This window comes from Fonsecaea pedrosoi (genome assembly GCF_000835455.1).
Source record: "Fonsecaea pedrosoi CBS 271.37 unplaced genomic scaffold supercont1.4, whole genome shotgun sequence".
Lineage (NCBI taxonomy): Eukaryota > Fungi > Ascomycota > Eurotiomycetes > Chaetothyriales > Herpotrichiellaceae > Fonsecaea > Fonsecaea pedrosoi.
In genome coordinates this window covers 2,526,026-2,545,325 of record NW_013550612.1, presented here as the reverse complement: position 1 = coordinate 2,545,325, position 19,300 = coordinate 2,526,026, and the positions used below count along the sequence as shown (strand labels likewise).

General features: G+C 52.8%; 8 protein-coding genes across 8 annotated transcripts; 3 read left to right on the top strand and 5 right to left on the bottom strand.

Annotated features, from left to right (window-relative positions):
* Positions 1-347: 347 nt before the first annotated feature.
* Z517_06723 (uncharacterized protein) lies at positions 348-1,556 on the bottom strand (the record flags this gene model as incomplete). Its single annotated transcript, XM_013428462.1, has 1 exon — positions 348-1,556. The coding sequence occupies one exon, from the start codon at positions 1,554-1,556 to the stop codon at positions 348-350; it is 1,209 nt and encodes a 402-aa protein (XP_013283916.1).
* Positions 1,557-2,080: 524 nt separating this feature from the next.
* On the top strand, positions 2,081-3,343 carry Z517_06722 (uncharacterized protein; the record flags this gene model as incomplete). Its single annotated transcript, XM_013428461.1, has 3 exons — positions 2,081-2,099; positions 2,156-2,290; positions 2,337-3,343. The coding sequence occupies 3 exons, from the start codon at positions 2,081-2,083 to the stop codon at positions 3,341-3,343; spliced, it is 1,161 nt and encodes a 386-aa protein (XP_013283915.1).
* A 104-nt stretch (positions 3,344-3,447) lies between these two features.
* Z517_06721 (beta-ketoacyl-acyl-carrier-protein synthase II) lies at positions 3,448-5,154 on the bottom strand (the record flags this gene model as incomplete). Its single annotated transcript, XM_013428460.1, has 6 exons — positions 3,448-3,609; positions 3,685-4,053; positions 4,127-4,555; positions 4,667-4,774; positions 4,853-5,031; positions 5,103-5,154. The coding sequence occupies 6 exons, from the start codon at positions 5,152-5,154 to the stop codon at positions 3,448-3,450; spliced, it is 1,299 nt and encodes a 432-aa protein (XP_013283914.1).
* A 408-nt stretch (positions 5,155-5,562) lies between these two features.
* Positions 5,563-7,102, top strand: Z517_06720 (agmatinase; the record flags this gene model as incomplete). Its single annotated transcript, XM_013428459.1, has 3 exons — positions 5,563-5,706; positions 5,847-5,973; positions 6,114-7,102. The coding sequence occupies 3 exons, from the start codon at positions 5,563-5,565 to the stop codon at positions 7,100-7,102; spliced, it is 1,260 nt and encodes a 419-aa protein (XP_013283913.1).
* Positions 7,103-7,747: 645 nt separating this feature from the next.
* On the bottom strand, positions 7,748-10,825 carry Z517_06719 (uncharacterized protein; the record flags this gene model as incomplete). The annotated part of the gene is made up of 1 exon (XM_013428458.1): positions 7,748-10,825. The coding sequence occupies one exon, from the start codon at positions 10,823-10,825 to the stop codon at positions 7,748-7,750; it is 3,078 nt and encodes a 1,025-aa protein (XP_013283912.1).
* Positions 10,826-12,054: 1,229 nt separating this feature from the next.
* Positions 12,055-13,801, bottom strand: Z517_06718 (uncharacterized protein; the record flags this gene model as incomplete). Its single annotated transcript, XM_013428457.1, has 3 exons — positions 12,055-13,207; positions 13,255-13,448; positions 13,505-13,801. 3 exons carry the CDS (start codon positions 13,799-13,801, stop codon positions 12,055-12,057), a joined length of 1,644 nt encoding a protein of 547 aa, XP_013283911.1.
* A 592-nt stretch (positions 13,802-14,393) lies between these two features.
* Positions 14,394-15,656, top strand: Z517_06717 (uncharacterized protein; the record flags this gene model as incomplete). The annotated part of the gene is made up of 1 exon (XM_013428456.1): positions 14,394-15,656. The coding sequence occupies one exon, from the start codon at positions 14,394-14,396 to the stop codon at positions 15,654-15,656; it is 1,263 nt and encodes a 420-aa protein (XP_013283910.1).
* A 289-nt stretch (positions 15,657-15,945) lies between these two features.
* On the bottom strand, positions 15,946-17,655 carry Z517_06716 (asparagine-tRNA ligase; the record flags this gene model as incomplete). The annotated part of the gene is made up of 1 exon (XM_013428455.1): positions 15,946-17,655. One exon carries the CDS (start codon positions 17,653-17,655, stop codon positions 15,946-15,948), a length of 1,710 nt encoding a protein of 569 aa, XP_013283909.1.
* Between the last annotated feature and the right edge of the window lie 1,645 nt (positions 17,656-19,300).

Here is a 19,300-nt window from a genome sequence, read left to right as displayed (position 1 = left end):
TTTCGTTGGTGCACACCAAACCGCATATATTGCCCATGTTCATACCCATATCCATGCCCGTGCCCGCTACATACCCACGCCGTTGCCCATGTTAATGCCAATGGAGCGAGTGAGCAGCAACTCCTCGGTACCATTTCCAATGCTGTCGGGATATTGGGTAAACTTTGCGCAACAGCCAGCAGTCAGCCAGCCAGCCAGTCCCCTCGTTAACTCCTTGGTTGGATCTCTTTTCATCCTTACCAAATACCATACACCCCCCCTCGCCCCCCAACGTATAAAATCCAACGCCACGCACGCTTGCTCTTTTGAGATTTGAAATCGAAAAAAAAAAATTACTTGTAAAAACATCACCCCTCCTGTTTAACGGCGGCGAGTCGCTTCCGCTTTTCCTTCTCCTCCTCGGCTCGAAGTTTCCAGGCCGTCCTGATCTCCGGGGCGTGGTTCAACAGGTCCTGCTCGGTCACGTGGCTCTGGATCGACCGAATCACGCTCTTGAACACCTTGATGTGGTTGGCATTCTCCTTGTCGTGTCGGAACCGATGGAACCGCCACCGTTGCAGCTCGTCCTGGTAGCATTCGACAATGATGTCTTGGAGCGGGTGGTTCAGGTTCTTCCACTCCTCCCACTCCTGGGGCTCGACGTACATGTCCTCGATGTACGAGTACTCGTTGCTGCCCACGTGGATGAAGAGGGAGAATTTCTCGGGGAATGAGTAAAAGTCGATTTGTGGGGATTGGTCTGGATCGTCCGGGTCTGGCTCCATTCTCGCCCACTCGATCCGGAGGAGGAAGTCGACCGTGTTCTCAGAGGGTGGTTTCCATTTGAGGATATGTGGATCGGTGCCCATCTTGTAGGGTGCGTCCCGGCAAGTGAAGATCAGGCCGTCGTTGCCGTGCGTCTGTTTCACCTTGGGGATCACTTCCTTGAACATTTTCTCCAGGGCGTAGCTGAACTCGTTGTGTTTGTCCTCGAGCACAAACGGCCTCGTGTATTCCGGGTGCTGTTTGAACATGGCATTGTACGGCTGGAGGACGTGGGTCTGGAAGTAGGCGAGGCGTTTGTCGAGCGGCCGCTGCATAAAGACCACAGAGTCCAAGACCAGACAGTCGAACACGAGGAACTTGATGACAGGCTCTCGATCCGGGTACTTGTCCTCGACCAATTCCCCGTCCAATATCGTGCCGGTGTGAAATCGCCGAAAGGTCTTGTCTTCGTGGTGCGGAAAGTGCAGGTTCGGCACGTACCAGTAGTCGTTTCGTCGGTCGATAAAGTAGTGGATGTCCCTGTCGCCATCTTGCGTGAGGTACAGGAGGTAGCGCAGGCCGTCGGTCTTTTCGCATACGTAGTAGTCTTGACTCTTGAGTTCCTGTATGTGTTCCGACGAGAAGGAGACGGGTTGGGCGCCGGGGAACGACGTGTTTCTCCCGCGCCCGAGGAGGTGGGCGACTTCGTGTTGAAAGGATTTCTGGAGCGCATGGCCTGCCCATTGCCCGCCGATGCGCTGCATGAGAGAGTTGATCTCGGGGTGCGGGGGTTCGGGCCCTCCGTTATCCATGGCTGAGAGGTGTATGCGCAGAGGAGGACGGAGAGAGAGAGAGAGGCTGCCGGTGAGATGGGGAGATTTGTTTCCTTGCGCAAAAACTTGAGCGGACCAAATCAATTCTTCAAGCCCAGACCGAAGGGAGTCGAAGAGAGATTCTGGCTTCGTCGCCCGAAGCCTAGATGGTCCGCTGTACTTTGTACGAGTATTGTAGGGCAGAGTGCGTGAATGTCTAATGCATCAAGTATTACTAAGCACTCGTGTGGCGTTTCCATCATATAACCTTAAATTTTGATAAGTGTCTAACCATGATAGGCCTAGTCTCGACGTACCGCCCGCAGTTTCCCCCATCGTTTAGGTCCTCTGGTCCTCCGCATTTCTCCTTGACATGCCGTGGCCTGCGAAAGAGGTGACCGAAGATAACAACACTCCGAGACTCGAGAACTGTCGGCCGCCGCCATTGCTTGTACTCGAGCAGATTCATCCAACCCTCCCTTTGACCGTCGGCGTTGCGAAATTCGTTGGTGAAAGTCTCCAACATGGCAAATGATGCACGAGGTTCGTACACATCAAAACCCTGGCGCAGTCAGGGTGGGACTGAAACTTGCTGATAGCCTCATCTGTTGGATCCAACACAGACAGCCTTATCAGCGCGTCCGGCTACAAGTTCAGCAAAGGCAGTAAGAAGGTACCCAAGGTCAAATTAAAGAAGTTCCCTCTTCAAGCCAAGAAATCGGCTCAAGTAAATGGTGAGTGAGATGCATCCCTGGCATTGGCCCCTTCTGACAGTCACAGGCGTCAAGAACAACGCAGAGGCGCCTTCTCCAGAAGTACCCAAGTTTGATGACGAGACCATGGCAAATTTCCCCAACGGCCGCCTCGAAAACCTCGATACCGTGATCTGCAAACATTGCAAGAAGATGGTTCTAAAGCGCACTGCCAAGTGGCACATATCCTTGTGTTTGAAGTCCAAGCAAGACAAAGCGCGCAAGAAAAAGGAAGCACGCGAAGCTGCGGCGCGCGCGAAGGAACGGGCAGAGAGAGCAGACGATGATGATGACGACGACGACGATGTCAAAGGCTCTTCCAGAAAAGATGGTGTCAACGGTGATGATGATGCCCCCAAGAAGACCAAGAAACGGAAGGCCGACGCCGAAGATGACAAAGAGCCAAGAAAGAAGAAGAGAAAGGAAGAACAGAAACCGAAGGTGGTGAAACCCAAAGGTCCGGTTGACGTGGAGAAACAATGCGGCGTGATACTGCCAAATGGTGGACAGTGCGCAAGGAGTTTAACATGCAAGAGCCACTCCATGGGAGCAAAGCGGGCTGTTCCCGGAAGAAGTCTGCCTTACGACATGTTGCTCGCTGCATACCAGAAAAAGAATCAAGCACGCCAGCAGAAAGCTGCGCTCGATGCAAACGCCCCTGCGCTCCTTGAGGAGGATCTCGACCCTAGTCTGACTGGTCCGGTCGATTCGGATGAGGAGCGAGACTCAGTGATGACAGCCATCGCTAGAAGCTTTGCTCGACCGCAACCCCTCGTCACCAAACCACTTTTCCCGACCCGGCGGAAATACCAGCTGGTACGGATGAAGGAAATGCTATCAAATGCCATGAGCGGCAACAGATCCGGCGGCTTGTTCAGTGTTCCCCCTGACAGCGCCAAAAGTGCTATACCCCAGTCTGCCATCCACGAAACGTTCCCCAGTGAAATATCAGCTTCGCCTGTAACGGCAGGTATTGGTTTGCCTCAATCTGGGCTGAAGGCGCCTCTCCGAAAGACCTCGATAGATGTGGCTTAAGGGGGATCATTCGTGGTGGACAGCGCACTGATTTGAGCGACGAACGTCGTCGGACGAATATTTTGGTTGGAGTAGCAGACCAAAAGTCCTCAAAAGGTTGAGTCTCACTTATATTTTTGGAAGCAGAGACTTGCATTTGTTCCTCCAAAGCCAAAGCTATTGGTCAAGGCGATGTTAACTTTTGCCTGTTGCGCCGTGTTCGCAACATAGTTGCAGTCGAACTCGTCGCCTTTGGAGACGAGGTTGGTAGTGGGGGGCAGTGTGTCCTAGCCATCATATCGTTATTAACACCATTCCTATAGTCGCACCTACTGGGAGGTGTCAGGCTGAAAAATACGTACCTCGTACATGGCCAGAACAGTGAACAAAGCTTCAACGGCTCCTGCAGCGCCTAGAAGGTGTCCAATTGCGCCCTTGGTACTGCTCACGTTGATCTCGTTGGCAGATTTCTTGCCATGCTCTCCCAACATAAGTGTCTTCATTGCCTGGTTTTCAGCCTCATCGCCCAATGGTGTGGAAGTTGCGTGAGCATTGATGTAGTCCACTTTGGAAGGGGGAATTTGGGCCTGTCTGAGGGCCTTTTTCATGGCTAGGAGAGCTCCGGCACCATTTTCCAGCGGCGCTGTGAGATGGTGAGCGTCCGCGGAGTTGCCGTAGCCGACGAGTTCGGCGTAGATTCTGGCGCCGCGGGATTTGGCATGCTCCATTTCCTTGACTGGCATGTCAGAACGTTCCGAGCGTGTACTGCGAGCGTCTCGCACGATGGGCATGACTCGGTCTTACCTCGAGCACAATGCAAGCCGCGCCCTCACTGATCACAAAGCCAGCCCTATCCGCGTCGAAAGGCCTTGAGCTCTTCGATGGTTCATCGTTGAACTTGGTCACCAAGCTCCTGGACCGCGCAAATCCACCTATGGCGAGCGGATGGATACACGACTCAGCACCCCCGGCGATCATGACATCGGCTTCTCCAGATTTGATGAAGCGCGACGCGTCTCCGAGGCTGTGGGCGCCCGTGGTGCAGGCGGTGGTGGCTGCGTGATTCGGTCCTCTGAGACCGTAGCGCATGGAGATGTGTCCAGCTCCGAGATTGATCAACAGCCGGGGGACGAACAGCGGGTGGATCTTGCGGTAGTTCTTCTCCTGGTTGTACACCACCGAGGTGTTGTATAGGTCTTCAAGGTTCCCGATGCCGGAACCTAGACAGACGCCCTGCGAATAGATTTGGTGGTCAGTTTCCAGGACAACTCTTTCATATACGCGAATTTTTGGCAACATGCCGCGGTGGAAGGCGTTGACGTTGGGCAATATTCATCAACGTACCGTCATCTCTTGATCGAGACCCTTGCCGTCTTTGAAGCCAGCATCTTGCAATGCTTCGGCGGACGCTGCAAGAGCGTACTGTGCGAATTTGGCAGTCTGGCGGAGTTCCTATCCCAGCGTTCAGCCTCAGTATTTCGTTGGATTTTCACCTTTCAAGGGGGGAGAAAGCCAGCCTGAAGACCGTACCGTTGGCGTGACATGATCCTGAGCTCTCCAAACGCCCTCTTCCGCATCCGAGTCAGATCTGGGAACAGGTACCAGACCGGCGACTTGACTTGGAAGCGCCTTGAATTCTTCTCCGAGATGGCGTGTTGAGACGATGCCGCAATGTCCCTGTAGAATCCGGGACCATGTTCGATTGACACCTGCAAAAAAGAACACAAATCGTCGTCAACCTCGAGAGCGGTGGTCGATGGCAGCAATCATCAAAACATACCAACACCCAGGGGCGTCACAGCTCCCAGCCCAGTCACGACAACTCTCCGCATCTCCTTGACATTTCTCTTCTGGTCTTCGTCCTATAGCTGTATATGTCCCGTCTCCGGGGGCGTCGGCGAGGGAGCAAGACAGGAGGTCAACCCGGACCAATCACAGCAACGCGAAACAGACAGCGGGAATCTCCGCTCAAAAGCGGCGTCACCCTCTAGTTCTTTTTGGATTTTGGGTGGCGCCGAGTTTCATTCGACGCCCTTGACGCCCTAATCCATCATCCCAACTCGATGGAGTCTTTTTTTCATGGGCGGGCCATGATGATATCCTGTTAGATAATGGATACATGAGAATGTTACTCTTTTGGATGTAAGTTTTTTTTTTCTTTCTCTGCTCTCTCCCTCTTGGTATCTATACAAACAGCATTGGGTGGAAGACCTACGTGACCAACTGGCCGTTCCTCAACGATGCTGCTGCCGTCGTGGTCCTTGTCGATATTGCTCCCTCTCCTTCCCTTTGCTCATTCCTCCTTCTACGACAATCCGGAACTCGAGATCCCGCCTGAATCCGGTAGTCCGCTCGATGAATTGAAAGCGAAATGGGACTTTGATGTAAGGCGCCTCAGTACTGTGTTTCCAAGCCTTCCACCACAGGTTCTGCGTTCCTGGTGGTAGGATTATACACTTGAGCCGGAACCAGAAGGGCCAATACTTGAGCTTATATATCATGTGTATTGACACTCTTGTTACAGTGGGGATTCTCGGGAATATCAACATTCGCTCATCTCAGGCATGTAAAATGCCTGACCACCCCGTACGAGCCGTTCGATATCGGCATCATTGGCGCCCCGTATGACACAGCAGTGAGTTATCGACCCGGTAAGCTAGTTTCCCCAAAGCCAGGACAATGTCCTTGGGCCCAACAGGAGAAGAAGAAGAAGAAGAAGAAGACAAAAAGAACATGTCTGTCTGGTTCGCAAAGGTAGCGCATCGTTTCTCATTCTTTCTCTCTCTGCCAGGCGCCCGCTTCGGCCCTCGTGCCATCCGTGCCGCCTCTGCTCGCCAGACGTCCTTCCGAGGCTTCAACCACCGCGCCCACATCAATCCGTACACGTCGTGGCCTCTGGTCCTCGACTGTGGAGACATCCCCATCACGCCTTTTGACAACGCATTGGCGCTGCACCAGATGACCTCGGCGTACCTCGAGCTGCTGTCTCGCCGACCGCTGAGCTACAAGAACCCGGAGAGCCACGAGCACCCGAAGCTGATCACCCTGGGCGGAGACCACTCGATCGCCCTCCCGGCCCTTCGCGCGCTGGAGAAGATCTACAAGCAGCCCATCGCGGTGTTGCATTTCGACGCGCACCTCGACACCTGGCACCCCGGTGCGTACCCGAGCGCGTGGGCCGAGACGCCCACGCAGGCGGACTTCACGCACGGGACCATGTTCTGGATCGCGTCGCAGGAAGGGCTCATCAACAACGGGTCGTCGGTGCACGCGGGCCTGCGGACGCGGCTCCTGGGCGACGACTTCCACGACTACGCCGACGACGAGCGCCAGGGGTTCCTGCGCATCGAGTCCGACGACATCGACGCCGTCGGCGTCAAGGGCATCATCGACCTGATCATGGAGCGGATGGGCACCTCCATGCCCGTCTATCTCTCCGTGGACATCGACGTGATCGACCCCGGTCTGGCCCCTGGTACCGGCACGCCCGAGCCCGGCGGCTGGACCACGCGCGAACTCATCCAGATCCTCCGCGGCGTCGAGGGCCTGAATCTCGTCGGCGCCGACGTCGTCGAGGTGAGCCCTGCGTACGAGGCGGGCCACGGCGAAGCCACCGCGCTGGCCGGCGCGCAGGTCGCGTACGAGATCCTCACGAGCATGGTCAAGCGCGGACTCAAGGACCGCGGCGAGGACGTGGTGATTGAGAAACCCGGCAGGAAGATCGCCGCCAGGCAAGGCTTTGCGGCCAAGGCCCAAGAGGTTCTGAGAGATGAATTGTAAGGCACTGAGTAATAAGATTGAGCGGATCAGTGGTGTCCCATTTATAGTTTCTTAAGTGACAGCATGAAATGGAGAGGAACCATCATCCAGTCTCAAAAATGTCTTTACCCATTTTTCGTCTCCTCAATGCACAGAAAGCACCCAAAGCACCCACGGGGCTCTAGCTGTTGCGTCGGTAATACAGGCTCGCTGTTTTCACAGCTCATTTCTAAGCGCAAATCTATGAATGCAACATCAATCCATACACGATGCAAAACTCCTCTCTAGTCCTCATAGCTTTTCCGAAACAATGCCCCGTTTTCTCTTCTGTCCGGTGTTGGCTGACAAATTTGAGTCGGAGAGAGTAATCTGTCCAGCGCCCGTTTTCATGCACTCATTTCTCATCAAGCCTTCCAGGAGAACGCGCAGGAATGTAAACCGCCCAACCCTGTTGAATCCAGTCCCGGCGAGCTCATAGTAGTGTCCCGCACGGAAAATTTGGAGAAACTGTCCACGCCCCGAAAGACAAATGCCAGCCAAATAGCCCTCTTGGAGAAATGAATCAAAGTCAATGCAATGTGCTTTCCCAATCGTTTCTAATCCGCCGCAACACCACGATGTTTCTTTTCCGTTATGCAGATGGTCGCAGACATAGAGCAGATGTTTTCAAAAGTTGTACCTTGTCCCCTGCCTCGTTACCGGTTTACCCTGTCGGTTCAGCGGAGCTGGTGGAGCTGCCGCGCTTGACCTTGTTTGCGGCTCGTCGTAAGTGATGTTCTTCTTGCCTCTCCCTCTCGGTTTCGGCACGGGGTCGACATGGCGATGCCCTAGTTCCGCTAGAGCGGTAGAGTTCTTCCATTTCAGACATCGATGTGCCTTATCGCTGATGTGCGTCTTGGTCCTCGTAGACATCCGCGTCGGTGGCTCTTCAGATTTCTCTCGCGGCATCAGATACGCAGCTCGTTTCTCCATATGTTTGATGATGGCATCACGTTGCAAGTTGAGTTCCTTTTTCAGCTTCAATTCTCGGATTCCGCGAGAGTCGAGCCATCCGATAAGCATGTCAAGTTCTTCCGGTGTGTCATAGAATCCCCATTGCCTCGCGGAGACCAGGTTCGTGGTACCTTCTTCCAGTTTCTTCCGTTCGGCTGGAGTCATCTGGAATCGTCGGTAGTAAGCCTGCTTATCCAGCTCGCTGACATCAATGAAACCCTCCCGCTCCATATCGTCAGGGCCTTGCACCCAGACCCGGCCATTGGCGTATTCCGCTCCCGCCGTCGAGCTATCGGGTAAGCCTCCATGTGGCATTGCATTCCTTTCGAACCACCAATACCGGTTACAAAAGCGATCTTTCCCGAGAACCCGTGTCCGAGGGCAGTCAGCTTCACGCAAGTCCCCGTCGACAACGAGAATCTGCTCTTCTGCTTGTTCGATGCGATCGCGCTCCTTTTCGATCTGCTTGAGAACTTTCTGATACTCTTTGCTTCCCTTGTTCTGCTTCGCCTCTGCTGCCTTCTCCTTGCGCTCTTGCTCTTCTTCGCGTTTCCGTTTACGCTCGGCCGCTCGGTCACTGCCCCGTCGCAAAGATCTTGTCATGACGGGCTCTTCATCTTCTGAATCGGGAATCGAAATGTCGCCGTCTTCGCCTTTTTCCGCCTCCGTAGCGTCTTCGAGCTCGGGCATCGGGGTAGGAGATTTCTCGGGTTCCGGCGCCAGCAGTCTCCGTTCAATTTGAAGCTCCTTAAGCTTCGCCAATGCCTCTTTCCGAGCTCGCTGATGCTCAATCTTGATTTTGCGGTAATGAGTCATTGTGTTGCTCATCTCTTCCAGAAAATTCTTGACGGTCTTGGTTTCGAGGAACAACTGGCAGATGATCTGCAGAGCCTCCGCGCGCAGGTTGATGTCCATGGTCGAGTACTGAATCCTGGCTGTTTCCATGGTCGGCTCAGCATCTAGAGGGGCAAGATGAGAAAGAATTCTGTTACAAACGTCCGTGAGTCTGGGCCTGCCGGAAAGCTGATGCAGCAACCCAACCATGACCAATTCCCAGCCACCATGTCTAAGGTCACGCTTCCGAAGCCTGTCGATCCAGCCATATTCTCCAAACATCTCGGCGGCGCGATGAGGTACTACAGGTTCGGGTTCTTCTGGCTCTGGTTCTGGCTCTGCGAATTGAACTTTGTGGAGACTACTTCGTGTTCGTTTCGCTGGATATTCCGGTTCGGGTGTTGGTGTTGGTGGCTTGCTTTCCTCTTCCTCTTCCTCCTCTTCATCCTCGTCTGGGTCGGGAAGATCTGGTAGTGATATTTGAATGGCTCCATCATCATCATTCTCGGAATTCACAAGTTGTTTCAGAACTGCGCAATGTACTTCGACAAACAATTCGCAGTCAATCTCATGCGAGGTGAACATCATCGCTTCCACAAAATCGTCGAAGGTGAACGAGTCCAATTTGAGAACTTGGCAATACACATTCAATGTATTCCACGTCTCCAGTAAGAGGCCGACATTTTCAGACTTGAGACCGGGGATGAGGTGAGACGTAGACTTCCGATCGACACATTGCTCTTTGCTGATGAACTTCAGCGTCGGCCGATGCGTCCCGTCGCGGACAGGTTCAACATCTAGATCATCTATCGGGTATTTGATAGGCGGAGGAGGCGGAGGCGGCTGAATGATTTGCTTGGGAGGCAACTGCTCCTCAGGCGGCGGTGGAGGGTAGTAGTGACCGTTCGGTGGCATATATTGAGGATATCCGTGGTAATATGGATCGAAAGGTGGAGGTGGAGGGGCTGGATGCATATGGTCCCAAGACCGTGGCAACAATCCTGGGTCAGGTATCGGTTGGGGGGGATAATTCTCGTGGTAGGGAGGAGGAATCTGCACTTCGATCCGCTGTAGCTGGTGTTGAGACGTGTGTTGGTTCTTGCGTCCTTTAGGAGCAGGCTTCAGCTCGGGTAGTTTATGAGTTTGCCAGATTCCGAACATACCCTCTCCTTGCTCAGCGTTCTGCTTCTTCTCCGCTTTCTTCGCGGCAATCTTATGGCCGTATTGAAGATGAGGTGGAACGTTGGTGTCAATGCGAAATCGCTCGGCAATTTCGGGTTTCACGATCCATGGAGCACCATTCCAACCTTCCCTGGTCACGGTATTCTTGATGAAAGAACGGAGCATGTGTTTCGTGAAGACCTTGCGGTCTCTAACGATATGATTATCGTCGACCAGGGCCTCCTCGTCTGGGCGATCAATGAGCCGCACAAAATATCTGGAGAAAGCCTCTCTTGCCACGGAACCGTCTGCTGCCCTCACCTCTGCAAACTTGGCCTTGTCCCGCACTCGACCGTTTAATCGGGATGCGTCGTCCAGTATGACGGTGACCAGTTCACCCGGATAGAAGTCATTCTTGAAGTCGTTGTAAACCTCTTCGACCAAATTATCGATACGAGACGTGGTGGAGAATTGGACTCTGCGTAGGACGGGTTCTCGCAGTGCTTGCGGAAACGCCTCATCAATCTCGCGTGACCCAGCCTGCTCGCTCCTCAGCGCGTCGAAGAATGTCAGACCGGAACGTCCTGATACTTCGCAGGTGAATCTTTTGGACTTGAAAAAGTCCATGCGCTCGAGATATGCATCGTACGAGGTGAATACTTCATTGGACTCGGCGATGACCCAAACATCGGATTCCTGGTCGTCGATGTGGGGATGGGGTAGGTAGCGCACGGGTTTTCTCTTGAATAAGACCATCCTGTGCAGGAGAAGTAAAGGCCAACCTAGTGCAACGCGGTCGGCGGGGAGGTAGGAGGGGGAGGAGATGGAGACTGGGAGGTTATTCTAGGACGAGCGCGACCTAGAGTAATGAAGTTGGTGAGCTTGTTGAACGTGGTTGAGGACCCAAGGTGTGTCGAACGCGATCCGCGGTTGTGGAAACCTCGTGCGAAGGAGGATATATACATACATTCGGCGAGACAAACGCGTTCATGGAGGAAGAATACCCAGATGCGACGGGGATTGCGTGGTGTTATGACGGTAGTTTGCAAAGCAGTTGTTTGTGGTTGGGTGCAGGAGAAGAAAGGAACAAGAACAAAGAGGTCAACATGACGAGGAGAAGTGGAGGGAGAGAAAAGACAATGCGAAATGCCCAGGAAGGCGGACTGACTAGTGTGTGCAGAGGGAACAGAGAGTGCTGAGTGGTGGACTTGGTGAATTGGGGCAAGTGGCAGTTCTACAGTGGATGGCGGGCGGGATGCGTGGCTTGCCCTGTGGATGGTGGAGCCTCGCAAACCGAACTTCTTGAATAGCATCCATAGGTAGTTAATACCCGGATAAGGTGCCTAGGAGGGGAATAAGAGATAATAGAGTACCTAGGTAGACAGGTTTAGTACCCTGAGTGCCCAAGTAGGCAGCACAAACAGTGCCATGCACAGCCATGCCACCACCTTTTTGGGTCTTTGCGTGGATTAGCGACCAGGGATCGGCGGAAAGAGTGCCGAGCGGCCTCCTCGTCGCAGCCAATCATTGTCCACTTGACTCCTCGACTAGCCATGGCCACTCATCAACCGTCTCACTCTGCTCCTGTCATGGACATAATTGTACTCGTTCGACTCCGGCTGTCGATACGAGGCTAGTGAGACTGTTCACTATCTTCTGCGGACAACATTCAACCTCTTATGGCCCATTATCAGCCTTGTGGGCCTCCTAACCCCATGCCATACCTGCGGCTTCTGCCACTAACAGTGGCAATGATGCTTAGAGGGCTCCCTCCACGATCACATGGGAGCACTGAATCTGCCCGACATTGAAAACCCATACTCAGCAGGCCAGCGCTCTTGAGGGCGTCCAAGACCCTGCACCATATACATCTCGCGAGGGAGTAATACTGTCGTTTCAAGCTTTGGTTAGACTCGTTGTTGTACGTATGTACATACCAGCATTCCTATCGGAGATTCCCTACGGGAAGCTACAGAACAGCCTCTTCAAGACAAATAGCATACCATGAACCCAAGCCACGAGCCTAGCACCCCAATCGCCGAGTACGTGCTAATGAACATCAGTGGTAGAAATTCATATCTCTTCCCCAAGACCACCCGATGCAGCAACGAACAGTATGCCATCAAGGGCACCGATATGGCAATATAAAGTAGCGCAAATCGATCTAGCAAGAAAACTCGCCTCCGGGCAGGAGCTGGCGCCAACTGCCCAAAAGCATAGAGGAATATCATGAGCCAAGCTATCGTATATGCCACCTTAATCGGAAACTCTGCAGCGGTGAAGAGAAGTGGAAATAGCGACACATGTCCCGCCACTGCCAAAGGTCGGAAGCTCGCCAGGTATGACCGGTCTTTCACGGCTAATAGGCTGAAAGGGATTATAACCAGTAAAATGGCTTTTTCATGGACATGCCAACCAAACAAGAAGGATGCGTACCCACAGAGGGTGAGAGCGCCAACGAAAGAATCCCAGCTGGGTGAACGCCACAGCTTGGTCAACGCGATGGTCTGAAAGGCCAATGTAAGCCCGAAACACTGTCGAGCCGTGATATCTGGAAGGACGGCGAACGAAGTGTCTCCCACCAAGCCTCGAGTGACGCTGTTTACAGCATCCTGGTTCACACTTAGACCAAGATAGGGAGCACCAAGGATCAGCATCCGGTCGACAAACGAGTAGATGGCCCAGGCATTGGGTGCCCAATACGCGTGACAGAGACCTCGTGCAAATGGAAACAATCGAGATCTGAGTTGGTCGAGTTGACCCCAGGCGGCGAATGGTCCGAACACAGATCCGAAAATGCCGACAATGCTTGCGCCTAATTTGAATGTGTTTGCAAGTCGGGGCTGAAACATGTTCTTCGGGTTCAGGCAGTAAACCCGGAGCAGGTAGACAAAATATGCAGGTGCCAGGTAAAGGTAGATATGCTTGAAGCATAAAAGCAAGGCGAACAGAACACCGCTTAATAGCAACGTAGACTCTTTGCGTGCGAAGACGACGGACAGGATCAAGATGCCGTAGAGAAAACCATTGTACTGGAAATGGATGTGGTCGATGATCAAGAATCCTGGGGAGAGCAGGATTGAAAGGCCCACGGCATGGCTTTGGCGACGTGTCGCGGCGGGGGAGGTCTCCATGTACCTTTTCAAATCAGTAGTGCTCACTCATATTTGAGGCATTAACCATACTTGTGCAGAGCGTAGACAAGCAGCAGCTCTGTAATGATGACAGAGCTTCGCTGGAAGTATATGGTGGCCCAGGAATCATAGTTCAGGTTTTGAACTTGCACCATTCCGGCGTCGATTAGAGCAGCAGGTTGAGAAAGAACCCATTCAAACAGCGCAAATGCTGGCGGATAGTCCAATGTCCACTCTGATGTGGCCTGGTGAAGAGTTAGAGAACCGGAAGCTCCTGATAGGCGATACTGGGTCTCCTAACCTCGAAGTACCATTTTTTCACAGGTAATGAATGAGTGATGGCTAGCCAATTCCGATGAACTTCAAAGTCTGTTGACCTATAGGCCGGAAACAGTAGAATCTTTAGAGCGGTGGCCACTACGGCTGTCTGGAATAACGACGGCCATTGATCATTGCTGCTTCTTGTGGCGTTTGGCCTCGACTGCTTGACAACCATTAGACGTGTGATGTTGGACATGAACAGACGCGTTATGCTTACTGGGATTATAGGTGTATTGTCGCGAATTCGGCTCAAGGTGGCCGAAGCAGCAGATGCCATGAGGAGCAGCACCTGGGCTTGGGTTGGGACTGAAGAAAGAGATTATTCTGTGGCCCTAATCTACAGACGTGCAGTATGTAGCAAGGTGAGGAGAGCTTCATAAAGTGCTCTTATGCTCCGCCGGACAAGCGCACTTTGTTCTACGGTGCAGCAAGGCGCATCGGATGTGAACTCATGGACACCAGGTGCGAAAAAGGGTGCCTCCGCCATGCTGCCAGATGCCATGTGTGGCCGTAACATGACACCTTCCGCTTGAGCCACAAGCCACTTCTCTGATTTCCTTCTCTATCTTCCTTTCATGGACGCATTTGAGGGATTCAAGCATCATGTTGTGTTTCAGAATTTAAACGTGCGACATCTTATTGAGCCATCTCCAGTCACTCTTGACCTTGCGCGCGAAATCCGTTACTGTGTTGTTGCTGTCTGCGTCACCTTCGCTACTGTATCAATATTTAAATCTTGGATGTCAAACAGAAGACCTTACTCTTGAGGTGGGCACTACCTCGTCCACAAAACTTTCCGTGTGCAAATATCTGTCCTTGATCGGCTGTATGCGCAAACTGACTCTGGATAGTATTGTATAACATCCACCATGAAGATCGGTCTTTCCTCCTCACTGTTCTCCCTTCTCTGGGTAACTTCATCACTTGCTCAAAATGTCATCGACGAAATGTCTTTTGGACATAAACAGACAATCTCGCCGAATTCCTTTGCCATTCCCGGTTGGTCGATGCTTGGGGAAGGACATGTGCCTCAACTGCTGTCGGACAAAGTCATTCTGACACCTCCGTACGGCGGTCACAAGCGGGGAGCACTATGGAGTGAACAGAAAAACTCATTACAGGATTGGGCTGTGGACTTCAAATTCAGGGCAAGCGCTGCAGACAGAGGCAGTGGGAATTTGCAACTGTGGTATGTGGCCAATGGCGATAAAACAGTGAGCACGTCGAGCATATACACAGTGGGGAAGTGGGAAGGGCTTGCAATAGTTGTCGACACAGTAGGAGGAGTACAAAAGATTCGAGGGTTTCTCAGTGACGGGTCGGTCGATTACAGAAACCATGCGAACGTGGACAGCCTTGCATTTGGGCACTGCGACTACGTCTACCGCAATCTGGGGCGGCCATCTCATATCAATGTGAAACACACTCGTGCAGAAGGCCTCGAAATCCGTGTCGACGATAAAGTGTGCTTCACCACGGCGAAAGTTGCACTACCGCCGGATTATAGCTTTGGGATGACCGCGGCATCAGCAGATCCTCCCGACTCCTTTGAGGTGTTCGGATTCACTCTATCTTCTCTCACTGCACCGCCAGCCACGCAAGAATCAAATCAACAAGCCTTTTCGCAGAATCAAAATCAAGGACAAGGGGTGATGCAAATGGACGACCACCCGGCTTCCTACTACACCACAACAGAAACCCAATTCGCAGACCTCCACAACCGCCTCAATCTCATCTCCAAATCCATCCAAAATCTCTTTGGTGAAGTTCAACGCGTCTCTGCCACCCTAGAGTCCCGACACGCCGAAATCCTGGCCCGCATGCCCAATTCCCAATCTATTGTGAGTCTTGATAACCGTGTGGCCAATCTCGACAGGGTCGTCTCCTCTCTGGAGAAGGAGTTGAAGACTGGCGATCACCGCACGCAATTTGCCAAACTGAGTGAGCAGATTGCGGAGACCCATGTGGGCGTGACAGAACAGGTGCCACAGAGAGTCAGGGAATATGTCATTGCGCACACGCCCAGGATCGGATTCATCCTGTATAGTTTTATGGCATTCCAGACATGTTGCATTGGGGTGTTTGTATGGTACAAATGGCGAAAGAGTACAATGCCTAAGAAGTACTTGTAAGACTAAGTGGGACAAGGGTGAGCTCATGGTCTTTAGCTGGACCTGGAAGATTGGGCATTTTATGGAGTCAGGAAAATACCAAACGAATGTAAGCAAGAAACTGCTTGTGTGCTTTGGGTCTATCTAAGGTATCTCTGGCAAGATGTCCAGCGGTAGTTGTTCTATCATCCCATAATCCATCATAGCTGCGTATTCCGGACCACCCCCGCGGTCACCACCTCGGAGACCTTCTGGATCGTACCTCGTAATTATCCTGAGGAATCCCACTTTGAAAGCTCAGTTATATCAACTATGGCTTGCAACGATAGGCAAACCTCGGGTAGAGGCAGCACTCCCTAACAGTCCAACGACCGCACATCCAGGCCAAAAAGCGCTCCAGGCCCAAACCGTAACCGCCGTGGGGGCTGGTGCCGTAGCGCCTCTGATCCGTGTACCAGTAGTAGGGTTCGGGGTCGATGCCCTCGCGCTTGTAGGCGGCGATCAGCTCCTCGTAATCCCAGATTCTCATGCTCCCGCCGACGATCTCGCCGACGCCAGGCATGAGGACGTCAACGCTCTCGGTCACGCGAGGGTCCGAGGGGTCTTTTTGCATGTAAAAGGCTTTGATCTCGGTGGGGAAGTGGGTGAGGAAGATGGGGACGTTGAGGATGTCGGTCATTCTGCGCTCGGCGGCTTCAGCGATGTCGTCTCCGAAATCATGGGGCTTGCCTTCTTCGTTGGGGATCTCATGTTCTACCAACCAAGCAATGGCTTCGGAGTACTTCATGCGCCGGAAGGGGCGGGACGGAGCTTTGAAGTCGGGGTTGAGGTCATAGACGTATTTTGCAATGAGGGGATCCGCGAGGGCGATTTCAATGACCCTGCACACCATGTGCTCAATGTGGTTGAGCAGGTCGTCGAAGGAGATGAAGTCGAGTTCGGCCTCAACGTGTGTGTACTCACTCAAATGGCGGCGGGTAAGGGATTTTTCGGCTCGGAAGGACTTTTCAATGCAATATACGTCACCCAAGCCAGGCAGACAGGTCTCCAGGTACAGTTGGGAGGATTGAGTCAGGTAAGCCTTTTCACCGTAGTAGTTGAACTCGAAGAGAGTTGCGCCACCCTCGACTTGCGTTTGAACCATTGCTGGAGGGGACACTTTCGTGAATTGCACCTCCTCATACGCCTTCACAAAGGCCATCTCCACGGCTGCTCGAACTTTCATGACGCTAGAGGAGACGTCTCCACGCAGCGTGAGATGGCGGTTATCGAGCAGCTTCTGGGCATCACCATCCTCTTGCACTTTGTTGGTGATGGCCTCCTTGTCACCGACCGCCGCTCCAATCACAGTAAAATAGTCGGCATGGAGTTCCCGATCGAGAGGAGCGTGCGCCCCCGATGGAAGAGATTTGAGCTCACCTCGGATTTCGAGCGAAGTCTCGAGGGTCAGAGTCATGGCGGCATAGGTCTTGATCAAATTGCCCGAGAATACGCACTGCATCAAACCCTTGCCATCTTTCAGTGTGACGAAGATAATGTCCTTCTGGGACCGCAAATGGTGAACTCGACCCACAACCCGGACACGGGTGCCTTTGGAGTCTGCGGTGCCTAGCTTGATTATGGCGGGATCGACGGTGTTGAGCTTGATCTTGACGGGCGCCGGCAAGCTTTCATCTTCTGCAATGACCACTTTCTTTGCTTCCTCGAGCACTTGCTTCCTCCTCTCGACTTCTTGTTGTTCTCGGATGGCCAAGTCAGCTTGCTTTGCCTGTTTCCGTTGATGTTGTTCATAGAGATTGGTCGCTTTCTTCAACGCAGATTTCGATGCCGGCTTCCATTCCAACCGCGAGGCTGGGTCAGCATTGGCGTCTGCGGGGGTGGTTTCTGACTTCCTAGTTTTATATGTTGCCTTTGGGTGCTGGATCATTGCGAAGAGAAGAGTTTTGTACGGGGCGGCTTCTGAGCCAGTGGCAGAGTCATCATCGCGACCGACGTCCTCGTCGACGTAGAAAGTGTCCATATTGATGTGTTGTGGAAGGGTCAACTACGAATTGTGATCAAAAATCTGAAAATATAAGCCAACCTGCCAACGTGAGTCAACGGTGGCACGGTAGTGTGGTTGTGTGGGTGGTGGGTTGGCTTGGTGGCTTATCGGATAGAGTAGAATTTAAGGTTTCGGAAAGTGGCGGCTAGCGCGCTTGGCGGCGAGCATTACACGCTAAAATGGATTCGGAATCCGCAGTTTCACTTCTCGTCTCTGCGCTCTCGTTTCTGGCTCCCATGCGCCTCACCCCAATCTCCTGTGCCACCCCAGACATTGGTGTCGTTGTGGCTGCGGCTTTGCAGCTCTCAACATGTCAACTATCAACCCAAGAATCCCTCTTGGCATCATTAGCATGCGCCAGAACACGCGGGACCGCCCTCCGTCTCTCTGCTAAGCGCGAGCAGGGCCGACCACCAATCCAAACTCCGTGTTTCGAAGGGGCAATCAAAACCCAGCGCCACATTGCTCTGCAGGGGTGAAGCTGTTACCACTATGACCTTGCCCCGAGCCATGTTTCGCTCTCAGACTGACACATCCGACGCGGTGGACAGAAACTCCGCAATGATCGCCATCAGAATGACAACGTTGTCAGGAGAGCTTGCCCTTTGTCTTGGGGAAGCTTCAATTCCTATTTTTTCGTGTTGGATTCGGCGCCGATATGGCGGACCTGGTTGTCATCCCAGAGCCTGGCTTCAATTGGCTATAATCCTCAAGGATCCCTAACCCCTTCCCAACTTCTCCATAAAAGCAATCTATCGTCTAACCAAACTGTCCATAGTGCCGCCTTACCTGCATCAGCATGCAGATTGATCATCCCCGTCCCATCATCTTGCAGCCACACGTTGTGAACCTTAAATCAGTCTTCTCCTGTATCAGATTCATCCAAACCATCCCACCGGCAGCCTGAACAGGCCCAAGTCAGAGCTTTACGCTGATCCAGGAAGAATCTACAAGCTTGCAATCATGTGCCAGGACCATGAAGAGGGGGTATGCACTGGTCATAATGGAATGCTGCTGACATCCCCTGCGAGCGCAATGGGCTGGGCACTTGGCCATAGTTTGTCTTGCAAATCGTCCGGTTTAGAGTCCACTCCCGCGTGCCTGGTCCCCCTTCTCCGGTACTTTCCCCCTTATTTCTGATCCCCTTCCCTAGCCACCCATTTCAATTTGGCACTTTCCTAGACTCTAGACCCCGGTTAATTGATTGCTTCCGTTTCTGAGCTGTTTCCCTCATTCTTCTGTTGGTTCACCGTTGCTCCTCCCTTGATTTTTTAGTCCTCTCTGTCTGTTCTTTCGTTCCCTCTTTACCTCCTCGTCTCTGACCCATCTTCTCTTCTAATCCCATCATTTTGTTCCCTTCATTCGCTCGTTCCGTTCCTCTGAGCAGATATTGTTTTCAATCTTTTCCTTATAGACTCCATTCGTACCAGTCCATATTCAACCGACTCCTTCGTTTTTGTACAGACTTACGTCGTCCTCTCCGCATCTTCGGACATCACCTGCAGCCAGTCGTTCCTCTTGCAAAGCTCGAAACTGTGCTTTGACCGCCAGATTTGTGCTTGTTTCGCTCTCTTGCTGCGTGCCCTTCCAACAAACAAGAAAGACAAAACACCAATTGTCC